Below are 15579 nucleotides of genomic sequence, written 5' to 3' on the forward strand. Positions count from 1 at the left end.
GTAGACCTTGATTCTACGGGAGGGCATAAATGAAGGACCATTTGTGCAAATAAATCATCAATTTATTGGAATCTTGGCTTTATTCATGTATAGGCAATGTGGGCCTTGATGAGGGATTGGGTCTCAATCATTCGACATGGACGTTATTGTCCACTGACATATGACATATTAAAAAATTGGTTTGGAATCCGATTTAATAATGGAATAAAGGTGGTTCAATTGCATGAAATCATCAATATTATAATTCAGGCCAAAACTATGGGCATAGCCGCATAGTCTTCTAACAATTCCATCAAACATAAATAGGAAAGCCTCAAAAAGAGCCCTTTAAAGGCTTAGTTGAGTGCTCATATCTTATCTCTCAATTCTTGTAACGTAATTGTGCAATCTTAGCCATGTTAGACAACAAGTCGAACTCGATCTTGAGATCGTTAATCTCCGGCAATAAATTCGGGCTAAAGAAATATGGCTCTGGTGGTGTGGGATTAGGCATTGTGGCTGCCCTCGATAAATCTTGTGAGGGTAATCTAGCCTTGTGTGGTCGGAATTTGAATCGATCCGACCCAGTTCAGGTCAATTCACCCAAGAATTCGTCGAGATTTAGGGGTGGTTTAGAGGACAATTTGGAGGAGGATTACACTATAGTGACCCGTCATGGTCCGAACAAGTCCTATACTAGGATGTATTTTGATGGAGATGAACATGGCAGAAAAGGTGATGACAGAACCCCCTTCAGAATACAACACAATAATATAAAGACTATAAGGGCAAGCGTTTTCGAGATATCTCCGGCGAGATCCATAGAAGCTGCTGAATTTCCGGCTTCTGATTTTCTCAGTTCATGTCATATGTGCCAGAAGAAACTCCATGGCAAAGATATATACATGTACAGGTATTTTTCCTTCCCATACAGTATTCTTGAGTTCAGTTTATAAAACTTACTCAGAAAAATATTGATGATCCATTTGAACATGATTTGCAGGGGTGAGAAAGCATTCTGCAGCACAGAATGTAGATACAGACAAATAGTGATGGACGAGCGCAAAGAAAAATGCAGATCTGAAGCTTCAAGATCTGTTGATGTTTCAAATTCACCTTATACAAATGAAACAATATTTTCAACTGGAATTCTGGCAATTTAGACTGAATAAATGGCTTCAAGATTCTCTAGCCATTATATATATGATTAGTATATACATATGGTACAACTTATTTTCTTTGCTTTTAAACCAAATTTTGGGAGAACTTTATGCAAATGAGTTAGTTAATTTTTAACTTTGATTATCAGTTCTTGGTTGTTGGGAACAGTGCATATTAGATTAAAATCAAAATTTTCGAACATTTTTATATAAGTTTATGTCACGTGTAGTTGAAAAGTTGTGTCTTCTACTGTGTGTAGTTCAAATTAAATGTCGATTTTAACTTAAATTTAATATACTTTTTTAGCTGAATCAAATAGGGACTTAGGCTATTGAGCATAAATCTTGCAAATGAAAAGGAAAAAAAATTGTTATTCTCTCTCATTTTTCCTACTCCCCTTCCTCATAAAAAAAGACAAATAAAGACATATCTGCTTTTGTTAAAAATTTTAATGACTTATAATTTGGTTAAACTCTAATTTTATTCTCATATTTTATAGGTTTTACGACTTTTATCTATTACTTAACAACAGTTTTCTTTGAACACACTACCGTAATTTTTTAAGAGGAAGTAAATTAGGTAGTACAATAGACAAAATTTTAATTTTCTTTTTGTTAATCTCTGTTGATAAAATATTTTTCTTTATCTAATAGGTTCACCAAATTTACTATAAAAGATAGATATTTAACAGAAAAAAATATTTACTTTTACGGAAAGCAACCTCAATAAAAAAATTAAAAAAAATTAAAAACTCACGTGCATTGTAGACATGATAATTTTGAGCAGGGGCGGAGCCACAATTTTGATCCAATAGATGTTTAAGTGGGAAATTTGTTTCAACCAAGAAAATAACACATTTGTATTAAAACAATAGAAAAAATGTAATGTATTAAAAAAAAAAAAAAAAAATTTCCCCTTTTCAATTGTTGCATAATGGGTAAAATAAATATAAATCGAACTTTTCATTGGAAAATATCTTTCTATAACTTCATACGCATCAAACAGAGCAAACTTAGCAAATTTTGAATCAAAATATTGTCACAAGTCAGAACTTTAAACTATAATAAACTTGTAATTTTAATTGAAACCTTAACTTCTTGTGGTTATAAGGTAAACAAACATCAAATTGTCAAGAGCATTTCAACATAGAATTAAACATGTGGTGGGTTTTTACAAATTTATTACACGAAAGATCAAAACTAGAGCAATGCACCATTAAAAAAAAAACCTACAATTTGAGATGTCGAAAGTAGATAGTTTTGATGAATAAATAAATAATGAGCTATTTTTAAATGATCTATGCATAAGAATTTGTACATTCTTATTTGCACAAGTACTAATTTCGAACTCAATATAATAAAACACTTGCAAATTTGAGGAATATTAAATTTTAAGACATGGGAAAATCTAAAATGTAAATGTAAAAGAGAAGCGTGACACAGAGAGGGAGAGAGGTGAGTAATTGGTAAAGTAATTGAAAAATCTTTAAGTTAAAATTACTAAGTTGACATAATCTTCTAAGAATTTAAATTGTGAAGTTTAAGAAAGGAGGCCAAATTAGGAAATTAAAATTTATTTAACCAAAATAAAATAAAATAAAAATCCGGACTGTGGAGCAGTTGTAAAGAATAATGAATTTCAATATTTTCATTGATGGTTAAAAAAAAAAAGAATCTTTAAAAGTCTTTATGTAGTACAATATAAAGTGAGAAAATATAAAATGATAAACCCTAATCTGTTGGTGATAAGATACAAAATAGTAAAACTCCAATCTATTGGCTATAATGGTAAGTCCTAAACTAATGATAATGGTTTGAACTATAACTGTTAGGTCTAAAATGTATTGACTAGTTCCGTATTCAAAACTCCATTTAATAGAGTGGTAATTGAGGACAAGTTGTTGGAGCGTGGGAGTTGGGAGTGTATTTGGAATGAATCAAAGTCAACTCAAGAATATCAAGACGAGACAAAATCACTCGCCGACCGTCGATAATCACTCTAGTGGTCTTAATAGGGATATGACCGCTAGCTATGCACCACATGACCATTTGAACAGTCTGTTCATTGGTAAAATCCTAGTCATGATTTTTAGAACCCATTTGGTACCATTTTTTTCAAAATACATTTTTCTCTCTTCTTTTCAACCACACATTATTCATTAAAATAATATTACACGTAAATCAAAAAAATTTCTTATTTTTCAACCACATATTTTCCATCAATTTACTATTTCAAAATACATTTTTACATAAAAAAATGGCTCTCAAACACTTTCTTAGTCTATTCTACAATCCTAAACAACCTCAAACACTTTATATTTTAAAGAGTAATGCTTCGGGTACATAATGGGGATTATCTATACCATTATGGTGTCTATTATGTTCAAGTAGAATAATTATATTATAAATACCTTAACTATAGGTTGTCCGTACAGAGTGTTGAGCATCTATTCATTCAAGAGAATACTTTGTTGAAGATCAATTACATGATATCCATAATTCTCTTGAATCAGCCATAAGATCAGAACAACAAAATAGCAAAAGATGAAACACCAACAAAATCATTTACTAAATAGATTTTAGAGTTCCGAAGATTTGGAGAGGTGACTGTAGTTCCAGTTTGGGAAGAAGGAGTTCGTTCTTAGTGATCTGCAAAGGAAAAAGAAGTCCAAAGTTTCTAGAGTTGGAGCTAATGCTGGAGTGCACAATCGAAGAGTTCTTCGGTGATTACAAGTTGGGGATCAGAGTGATATGATCCAGGAGTCGAGCCCGACGAAGGCAAGTACGAGACGAGACCCGTTGATAGTCGATGGCGGACCAATGACGCGATCAAGGGCAAAGCAAGTGAAACAAGCGATGAGATTGCTCGTTCAAGAAACTATTGATGGAAATATGTTCAGGACTCAAAATGGGACAAGTTTCGTGTTCGGGTCAAAAGCCGAAACAAAATGGATCAATGCGTTACAAACAGCCGAAAACGAGAGTGTGCAGTGCAACCATGCGGCCGCACAGCATGATACCGAGAATCAAATGGCCAAAAATCTTATTACCATACGGCCGCACATGTTATAACCATGCGACCGCATGGTTCATTTCTGGGGCACGATTTTCCTTTTTTTTCGCGTTTTTCCTTATTTTACTAGAATTTCATTTTTAATTAAATTCCTACCATATTGGACGAATATTTTAGGAATTTTGTTAGATTATTAGAATTATATTTCCTTTTGACTTCTATTCGAGGAATAGTATAAATAGGAGATTACTTTTGATTGTCTTTTGACTTTGAATTAATATTATAGAGAGAAATTTCTTCTTTCAATTTAATTGTTCTTCTTAAACAATTTTGGAACTTATCAAGATTCAATTTCTTGTGGCGTTCTATCAATTGGATTGTGGGTTCTTTCAATTGTAATCAAGCGGTTTTAGGTTCTTCACTAATCTAGGGTTTCGTCGTTCAATTATTGGGGTTCAAGATCCAAAACCGGGTTAGTATTGGCGCTCTTGGGTTCCACATCAATCTCGTTGTGGGTTTCGTAGTTTCCATTGCTACGGGGTTCGCATCAGTTGGTATCAGAGTTTTGGCTTCAATTTAATCAGGTTATATCCTTGTTTTTCTAATTTTTTTTTCAATTCCTTGTGTTCTTGTGTCTAGAAGATTTTCTTGATCTTTAATCCAAAAAATTTCATCAAAAATCTTCAAATTTCGTTTTTGGGCTCAATTTTCGTCCAAATCAGTTTTCGTTTTCTTTGTTGGTTTTGTTATTGATTTTCGGATCTAAAAAAATTACTGTTCATCTGTACGGTACTGCACATCCGTACAATTAAAAAAAACTTGTCAAATAATTATTGATCTGTCAAAAATCAACTATTATTATTCATTATCGTTTCTAAATTACTTGGACACATTGAATCATTCTATTCCTTCATTCAAATCAAGTTTTAAAAGTTTTCTTCGAGTCCTTTGTTACAATTATTGAGTCAGATCCGATTTGGGGAATTCTACGCGAATTGATTGATTGATTGAGTTCATTGATTGTTCCTAGAAGTAATTGTTGAAAGAATTGAGTAGTAAAAGGCAGAGAGGTGAGCTTAATAGAGGGTAAAAGCCTTGTGTGTGTGTTTCCGAGTGACTTTTGGTGAGGCAGTAAAATAAAATTTTAGTGTTAGGATGTCAGAAAGGGCAGAATCAAACTTAAGTCGACAAGGCAATAATAGCAATGCAATGGAGGATTTAGTGCAAAGGTTTGAGAGGGCGTTTGGAGATGTGAAAGATAGGTTGGAGAAGCAGGAGGCTTGGATAAATAGATTAGATACATCGGTGGCTAATCTTAGTCGGGGGCATCGAGTGGATGTATCCAATGCCAGAGGACCGGATAGATGGGAGTCTAGAAGGGAAAGGCAAGAGGAGTATGGATATGGGAGTGACATGGGCGAAGATGAATTTCACGGTGTTGAGATGGGAAGGATGAGAAATAGAGGCGATAAGTTCGACAGATGGGGTCGGAATGATCGCGAGAAGGAGTTGGATGGAAACTTAGGAAATATAAAAATGACAGTTCCTTCATTCAAAGGAAGGAGTGATCAAGAAATCCATAAAAAACTGCAAAGTCTATATCAAGGGTCGAAAAGTGTAGAGGACTATCATAAGGAGATGGAAATACTCATGATTAGGGCCAATGTGGTGGAGGATCGGGAGGCTACCATGGCACGATTCTTGAATGGGTTGAATAGGGAAATTGCCAATGTAGTGGAGTTGCAATATTATGTGGAGTTGGAAGACATGTTGCATGTGGCTATGAGGGTAGAGAGACGGCTGAAGAGGAAAGGGGCAGCTAGGCAGCCGTTAGGAACTTCGAGTGTTAATCCATCTTGGAAGCCAGGGTGGAACAACAACAACAAAGGTGATAAAGCAGTACCTAAAGGTAGGAATGAGTGGCAGAAAGGGAAAGAAGAAAGTGCTAGCAAAACAGCACCCAAAACAGATTCACAACCATCAAGGAATTGAGACATCAAGTGTTTTAGATGCTTGGGGTCAGGACACATTGCTTCTCAATGCCTAAATAAACGGGTAATAGTTTTGTTGGATAATGGAGAAGTGGTGAGTGAAAGTGAAGGAGAGTTTGAGGACATGCCTGTATTGGAGGACGTTGAAGAAGAAGAAAAATTGGAGTTTGCTGTTGGGGAATCGTTGGTGTCAAGGAGAGCTCTTAACACTCAAGTCAAAGTGGATGATTCGGAGTAGCAGCGAGAAAATATATTCCACACACGTTGTTACGTCAACGATAAAGTATGTAGTATGATTATTGATGGTGGGAGTTCCACAAATGCAGCTAGTACAACTTTAGTTGAGAAATTAGGACTAGCATTGTTAAGACACCCTAGGCCTTATAAGTTGCAATGGTTTAATGAAAGTGGGGAAGTTAGGGTGAATAAAAGAGTTTTAATTAATTTCTCAATTGGGAGTTATAGTGACAAAGTAGTATGTGATGTGGTGCCTATATATGTGGGTCATATTTTGTTAGGAAGACCATGGCAATATGATAGAAGGGTCACACGTGATGGTTATAGGAATCGTTATAACTTTGTCAAGGATGGGAAGACTATTACTCTTGTGCCAATAACACCAGCACAAGTGTATGGAGATCAAATCAAGCTGAAAAGTGAGGAAGACGAGAGAATAAGAGAGTCAGGAAAAAGAAGAGGCAATAGTGAAACCATCACTAAGAGAGAAAATAGTGATTGGCTAAGAGTGGAGAAAAGAGAGAGAAGCCACATGAGCGGAGAGAAAAAGAGTCAGTTGAGAGGAGAGAAAAAGAGTCAGCTGAGCGGAGAGAAAAGCCAAAGGTCAACTTTTATGCAAAAGAGAGTGAGTTGAAAAAGGCTATGAGTGATAATAGGCAAATGATATTGTTAGTGTACAAGGAGTCCCACCTCAATTTTGAGGATTTTAACACATCCTTCCCTAGTTTGGTTAAATCTTTATTGTAAGAGTTCGACGATATGTTTCCTGAGGAGATGCCAAGTGGATTGCCACCAATCAGAGGCATCGAGCACCAGATTTACTTTGTACCAGGAGCTGTCATACCGAATCGACCAGCTTACCGAAGCAATTCCAAGGAGACGAAGGAGCTTCAAAAGTAAGTGGAGGAGTTGATGAGCAAAGGTTATGTCAGGGAGAGCATGAGTCCATGTGCTGTACCTGTTTTGTTGGTGCCTAAGAAGGATGGGACTTGGAAAATGTGCGTGGATTGCCGAGCTATCAACAATATCACGGTAAAGTATCATCACCCAATACCTAGGCTAGATGATATGCTTGATGAGTTGCATGGTGCTTACATTTTTAGTAAGATTGATCTTAAGAGTGGGTATCATCAAATTCGCATGCGGGAGGGTAATGAATGGAAAACGGCGTTTAAGACTAAGTATGGATTGTATGAATGGTTAGTTATGCCGTTTGGACTCACTAATGCACCGAGCACTTTTATGCGTTTAATGAATCATATTTTGCGTGCTTTTATTGGGAAATTTGTTGTAATTTATTTTGATGACATCTTAATCTATAGCAAAAACCTAGATGAGCAGTTAGAACATTTAAATTGTGTGGTTATTGTGTTGCGAAAGGAACAACTATATGCTAATTTCAAAAAGTGCACATTTTGCATGAATAGAGTTGTTTTCCTAGGATTTGTGGTTAGTGCTAATGGGGTGGAAGTCGATGAAGAAAAGATAAAAGTTATTAAAGAATGGCCAACACCTAAGACTATAACTGAAGTTAGGAGTTTTCATGGATTAGCTAGTTTTTATAGGCGATTTGTAAAAGATTTTAGCACCATCACCACACCGTTGACTGAAATAGTAAAAAAAAGGTATAGATTTTCATTGGGGAGAATCTCAAGAAATTGCATTTAACACAATTAAGGATAAGCTATGTAAAACACCTGTTTTGACATTACCAAATTTTGATAAAACATTCGAGATTGAGTGTGATGCATCAGGAATATGTATAGGAGCAGTGTTAATGCAGGAAATGAGACATATTGCTTACTTTAGCGAAAAGTTGAGTGGGGCAGCATTGAATTATCCGACATATGACAAGGAACTGTATTCACTTGTTCGAGCATTGGAGACTTGGCAGCATTACTTATGGCCAAAGGAATTCGTGATACACACCGATCATGAATCTTTAAAGCATTTGCGAGGTCAAGGTAAGTTGAACAAAAGACATGCGAGATGGGTAGAGTTTATCGAGACATTTCCCTGCGTCATCAAGTACAAACAAGGTAACGAAAATATAGTTGCTGATGCGTTGTCTCGAAGGTACGTGCTTTTAAATTCATTAAATACTAAATTACTCGGTTTCGAACATATTAAGGGCATTTATGAATCAGATTGTGATTTTTCTAGTATTTATGCTTCATGTGACAAAGGTGCATTTGATAAATTCTTTAGGCATAAAGGATATTTGTTTAGGGAAAATAAGTTGTGCATTCCTAATTGTTCTTTGCGTGAATTATTGGTAAGGGAAGCACATGGGGGTGGTTTAATGGGACACTTTGGGGTTCAAAAGACTTTAGACATGTTAGGGGAACATTTTTATTGGCCTAAAATGCGACATGACGTAGAACAAATATGTGGAAAGTGCATAACTTGTAAAAAGGCTAAGTCTAAGGTTCAACCCCATGGTTTGTATACTCCTTTGCCTGTACCTAGTGAATCTTGGGTAGACATATCTATACACTTTGTGTTAGGTTTGCCTAGGACAAAAAAGGGTCGGGATTCAATATTTGTAGTGGTTGATAGGTTTAGTAAGATGACGCACTTCATACCATGTCATAAAACTGACGATGCTACTAATATTGCACACTTATTCTTTAGGGAAATAGTACGTTTACATAGAGTACCTAACAGTATAGTGTCTGATAGGGACGTGAAGTTTTTGAGTCATTTTTGGCGTGTTCTGTGGAGTAAGTTAGGAACTAAGTTATTATTTTCTACAACTTGTCACCCACAAACAGATGGACAAGTTGAGGTAGTTAATCGAACTATGAATCAACTACTTAGGACAGTGATCAATAAAAATCTAAAATCATGGGAAGAGTGTTTACCGTTTATAGAGTTTGCATATAATTGAGCTACACATTCTACTGCTTCGTTTTCTCCTTTTGAAATTGTTTATGGTTTTAATCCACTAACACCTATGGATTTAATGCCTTTGCCTGTGCATGAACGAGTAGTTTGGATGGGAAACGAAAAGTCGAGGTGGTGAAAACACTCCATGAAAAGGTCAGGATGCAGATCGAAGAGAAATGAAAGCTGATTGCATCAAAAGCAAATAAAGGAAGAAGACGCGTTACATTTGAGCCTGGAAATTGGGTCTGGGTGCATTTCAGAAAAGAGCGTTTTCCAGAACAGAGGAAGTCAAAATTGCAACCACAAGGCGATGGACCGTTTAAAGTCATCGAGAGGATCAATGACAATGCATACAAATTGGATTTACCTGGTGAGTACAATGTTTCGGCTACTTTTAATGTATCTGATCTCTCTTTGTTTGATGTAGGTTCAGATTTGATGACGAATCCTTTTGAAGAGGGAGGGGATGATATGATCCAGGAGTCGAGCCCGACGAAGGCAAGTGCGAGACGAGACCAGTGGATAGTCGATGGCGGACCAATGACGCGATCAAGGGCAAAGCAAGTGAAACAAGTGATGGGATTGCTCATTCAAGAAACTATTGATAAAACCATGTTCGGGACTCAAAATGGGACAAGTTTCGTGTTCGGGTCAAAGGCCGAAACAAAATGGATCAATGCGTTATAAGTAGCCGAAGACGAGAGTGTGCAGTGCAACCATGAGGCCACACGGTACGACCGCACAGCATGATACCGAGAATCAAATGGCCAAAAATCTTATTACCATGCGGCCGCACATGTTATAACCATGCAACCGCATGGTTCATTTGTGGGCGCGATTTTCCTTTTTTCCTCGTTTTTCCTTATTTTACTAGAATTTTATTCTTAATCAAATTCTTACATATTGGACGAATATTTTAGGAATTTTGTTAGATTATTAGAATTATATTTCCTTTTGACTTCTATTCGAGGAATAGTATAAATAGGAGATTACTTTTGATTGTAAAAACATTTTTGAACTTTTGACTTTGAATTAATATTCTAGAGAGAGAAATTTCTTCTTTCAATTTAATTGTTCTTCTTGAACAATTTTGGAACTTATCAAGATTCAATTTCTTGTGGCGTTCTATCAATCGGATTGTGGGATCTTTCAATTGTAATCAATGGGCTTTAGGTTCTTCGCTAATATAGAGTTTCTTGGTTCAATTATTGGAGTTCAAGATCTAAAACCGGGTTAGTATTGGCGTTCTTGGATTCCGCATTAATCTCGTTGTGGGTTTCGTAGTTTCCATTGCTACGGGGTTCGCATCACACAGTCTACTAAAATTTAGTTATATGTGGACCTATTCTTTAAGTCAAATATTTTCTAGTGGATCTTTTACTGACAAGGAGTGCCAGGAGGTATTTTATCTCTTGATGAATTCTTCAAGGAATTCGTAAACAAATCTCGATGTTGATTTACCATGCTGCTTTGATCTATATGCTTGATTAATTGCAAGGGTTAGTTTTGATTAAACTTCATCTAGCTATAATAATTTGTGACTAGTAATTGTTGTTTATTTTTAATTTCACAAATTACATTTATTTACCCCCTCTGAACGTTACTTGGGTCGAACCTTGTTATTTCAATTAAAAAAAGAAAGTTAAATTGCTCGTGTTGGCTGCAAATGAAACTCTTAGGGATAATCTTTACCTTGGCTTTTTAGAGTTTACCAGCAACTCTTGTATGACCCAAGCTTAGAGATTGACGATTGATATTATATTCACATTAGCATTATCCTTAACAGGCACTCGCAAAATGAAGCATCTATTGGACATTTCATTCTTGGAAAGTAAGGTTAAGAATTTTGCAGTAGAGAGTGGCTTAATGATTGCGTCAACTAGTTGGTCATTCGAGGAGATGTATGAGACAGCAAAACAGCCAATGGAAATATGAATTTGAGCAAGATGGTAGTCGATAGCAATGTGCTTCTTGCGAGAATGGAAGATATCGAATTGATTGAGGGATACTGTGAGTGCATCCCACTTATTAGATTTCGGAATATGAGAGCAAGCATCTCAAGTCTCTCAGAAAAGGAAACACATGGACACCAATTCTGGGTCATATATATAACCCGAAAGGTATAAGTAGAACTAATTAACTTTTTATTGAACACTTTTACTTATAAGCAGCTCCGTTGATTCCTATATTATGTTTCTTCTCCAACTATTTACTCTCACGTCGGAAGTCGAATGCGAAGAAAGTCCCAAACTCTTTCTTATAGGTACCAATGTTGCTGAGCGAGGCTTCCACCGCCACACCTTGCTAGCAAAGTTGAAGAGCTGTGTCGGAGTGGTGTCATGTACTGAAGTCCATTTGTGTGGCATGTTTGATATAACTTTTGTTTTTAGCTTTTGATTCTTGAAGGAGATTTTCTGTAGGAAGGTATCTTAATTTTTGTTTGGATCTCAAATATAATTTTTGAATTTCAAAAGTTCATTTTGACTTTTTAAAAGTCATGTCAAATGGCCTATAGCTTGGTCATGGGTGTGTAAATGAGCTATTATTGTCTAAAACTTTTTCGGGAAAAATACATAAATACAATGTTTTAAATATACAATTTCATTTCTACATGAGCTATTATTGTCTAAAACTTTTTCGGGAAAAATACATAAATACAATGTTTTAACTATACAATTTCATTTCTAACAAACTTACAAAAATATTTCAAAAGTCAGGTTATATTTATTATTTTTGAGAAAATATATACCATTCCTCTCTTCTCTCTCTAGTTGTTTCATTTTCCTGCAGAATACTCTCTCTCAACTTTCTCGCCTTAAGGTTTTTTCATTATTCCAGCAAACGGATCTAGATGTGGTGGAAATTCCGGAGACATCATCCTCGACGGGCACTCCATCCATCATTTACCTCTCTAAACTCTCTCTATGGAGCGCATGGTTGCAATTACAAAACTATCTAATTTCCCCATCTTCATCTTCACTGACTCCCAGCAGAAAATTACGATAATTCAAAACTAAAACTCTTTTCTTAATGACTACTGTACAGTTTGAATAGGGATTGGGACTAGAGATGGAGATAATCCTTCTACGAATATAATTATTTGGATTTGTCGGTGGTGGCAATCTCTTCATCCGACATCGATTTGTACAAACCAAGACGAATGAGGGCCCCAGTTATTAAGAATCTCACTTGGCTTAATATGTTGAACAAGTATGGTTTAAGCCTTCTGTAGTCTTATGGTATTATATTGTAGCCCGTCACTCAATTTTCAAATAGTGGCGTTACGGAAGACAAGTACGATTGTGGTGGAGGAGAAAGCGGGGAAGAAATGCTTTGTTTTATCCCTTCCTTTTCTTTCTATGAAGAAATTATTAAAGTAATAGGCAGGCAGCCTGCACAGTCATTTTAATAAATAAATAAATAATTCTAAATATTAGTATAAAAAAGGTTGAACCACAATCTTAAGGGTCCCCTACCGCCTCGCGCCTGAAGCATTGTGAGAGAGGTTAATCGTGGAATGTGTCCTTGGGCTAGAGAACAAGAGTTGCCTGTACATTGGTGTCCACAGAGTCTTAATCCATATTTTAGAAATCGAACCATCACACTGTGATTGTCAATAAGGCTGAGTATACCTCACCCTTGACCTTTGCATCACTAGGATATGCCTCGGAGGGCATTCTAAATATTAGTATGTATAGATAGATGAGGGGCTAATTCCAATTGAAGATGGGCCCCTTCGGCAAAATTGATCATCAAATTACTTGTGACTTATTAATTATGTAGTTTGTATTTATTATGTGATTGTAACCATTAAAATAATTAAATTAGTGATAGTGACCAGTGAATTGCATGATTTGTGAGTAACAAACAACTAATGACTTATTAATTGAGATTTATGATTTAATATGTAATCATAATTCATAGATTGAGTGGTACATTACTGCAACTTTTTGTGATTTGTGACTAAGTGTGTGACTGTGACCAATAAATTATTTAGTATGTGATAACAACATGTTTAATTTCTATTATAGGTCATAAGTTTTATTAGAGGTCACACATGAATTAAATATAATTATAATTCATAAATTGTGTGGTATGTGACTTGACCTCGTGTGATTTATGACTTTGTATGTGACTGTTACCAGTGTATAAGGTTGTGACATGTTTAAATTCACTTTTAGGTTACAACATTTATTAAAGTCTCGTATGACTTAATATGTAATTGTGTGGTATGTGATTAGGCCTTGTGTGATTTATGATTTAGTTTGTAATTGTGATCAATAAATTGTATGATTTGTGACTGCAAACTATTTAATTTCAGTTATAGGTCATAACATTTATTCGAGGTCACATACTACTTAACATATAATTGTGTGATATGTGACTACAACCTTGTGTGAGTTGTGACTTAGTGTAACTGTGACAAATAAATTATATAAAGTGACTGTGACTTGTTTAATTTCAATTATGTCACGTCATTTTTTAGAGGTCACAAATATGATCACCAAATTTTTGAATTTTTTTAGCAATTTTGTTAATTTTGAAACTGTACTTTCAAACATTTGAAAAAAAAAAAATCATAAATACAAAATGTTTAAGAAATCTCTCTCTTACACCTTACACTTTCTGTCTCTTTCTTGCGCCTCACATTTTCTCTTTCTAAAATCATGATTTTTTTTCCAAAATTAGTTGTCAAATTTTGTGACCTATAATTTAATTAAACACGTTACAATTAAATTAACAAATAATTTGTGGTCACGTTCACATATCGATAACAAATCATACAAGGTTACAGTTACATAGACACAATTGTATGCCACAATAACATATAATTTATGGTTACAATTACATACGAGCCACAAATCACAGAACGTCACAGTCACAAAAAATAAAACGTGGATCATAATTGCAAATTTAGTCACAAATCATACATTTTATTGGTCACAACTAATTTATCGATCACAAATTTTTAAGTTAATTGATTATAACTTATTTATCAATTACAAACTAATTGATCACAATTTATTTCACTATCACAGGCTATCAAATTAATTGATCGCAACTTAGCTATGGATCATAAATATACAAATTGTAGGCCGTAATTACAAATTAAATTACAAATAACACAATTTTTAGGTCACATTTATTTTTTTATCACAATTATCCAATTGGTCACAATCACATTTTGTTCCACCCCACACCACAAATTAAATTACAACCTATTTCACAATCACAAATAATCAAATTTCTCGATCACAATTTATCAAACTAATTCGCCACAACTTATTTTTCAATCATAAATCACAAATTTTATAGGTCACGAGTTATTTCTCGATCACAATTTATTAAATTAATTAATCACGACCTATTTAACGATCACAAAAGCACAAATTGTAGGTCACAGTTACAAATTTAATCACAAGTCACACATTTTTAGGTCTCATATTATTTATTGGTTACAATTGCCCAATTGTTGGTCACCACCACTGCCACAACCTTCCATCATCATAACTATCCCAACTATCCTAACCTGCTTTGTTCTAAAAGCTCCGTTAAAAAGAAGTCTTGATAGCATGTTCATTTCTTGCTGCCTCCATATAACTATACAATAATCCGTTATATAATTAGCAAAATTATACTCAAAATTGAAAATAACATATCATTAATAACTCCATCCCAACTCCCATTATGTTATGGATAATTCTAAGTGTACATAATTTGGTTTACCAAATGGGTTACCTACTTTCACAAGCACGTGGACTCCGCGTGAATAAAATAATCTCAACATGTGGTCCACACACCCCTATTGTAAGGGTATGTAAAGCATTAGGTAAAAAAATTAGGTACATCCAGAATGGTCCGTTATGGATAATTCGTTGTATTGAAGAATGCAGTAGCCAACATCTGGACAAGCTAAACCTGAGAAGCAGTTGTGAGATGTATGCCATCCAAGTTGAAGTCCAACGGCATCAACTGTTACCCCACTCTCCGGTGCCTTTTTAATTGATTTTACTCTGGGGATATAATACTTCACCCTTTGTCCTGATGATAATGTTACCTTTATATGTATTAATTGTCAAACATCAATTATGCTATGTTTGATTGGTTCAAATTCTTTGGAAAATGGAATTCTAATTCTACTTTCTTCCAATTTTGTTTATTTGATAGGTTTTGAATTCCACAGAATTTGATTTTTTGGAACTTGAAATTTTCTTGGTTTTCCTTATTGGTTAGAATTGGTTTTCTAGTTCCTTGTTATGTTTGTTCGTTTTTTTTTTTTTTTTTTTTTTTTTTTGGTTATTGAAAAAAA

The 15579-nt window shown here is 34.9% G+C and overlaps 1 protein-coding gene across 1 annotated transcript; it reads left to right on the forward strand.

The window, feature by feature from the left end:
* The first annotated feature begins 227 nt into the window (after nucleotides 1-227).
* On the forward strand, nucleotides 228-1296 carry LOC111409205 (protein MARD1-like). Its single transcript, XM_023039200.1, has 2 exons — nucleotides 228-892; nucleotides 983-1296. The coding sequence occupies exons 1-2, from the start codon at nucleotides 396-398 to the stop codon at nucleotides 1140-1142; spliced, it is 657 nt and encodes a 218-aa protein (XP_022894968.1). The 5' UTR covers nucleotides 228-395; the 3' UTR covers nucleotides 1143-1296.
* Nucleotides 1297-15579: the final 14283 nt, after the last annotated feature.

This window comes from Olea europaea, chromosome 14, assembly GCF_002742605.1.
Source record: "Olea europaea var. sylvestris chromosome 14, O_europaea_v1, whole genome shotgun sequence".
NCBI classification, from domain to species: domain Eukaryota; kingdom Viridiplantae; phylum Streptophyta; class Magnoliopsida; order Lamiales; family Oleaceae; genus Olea; species Olea europaea.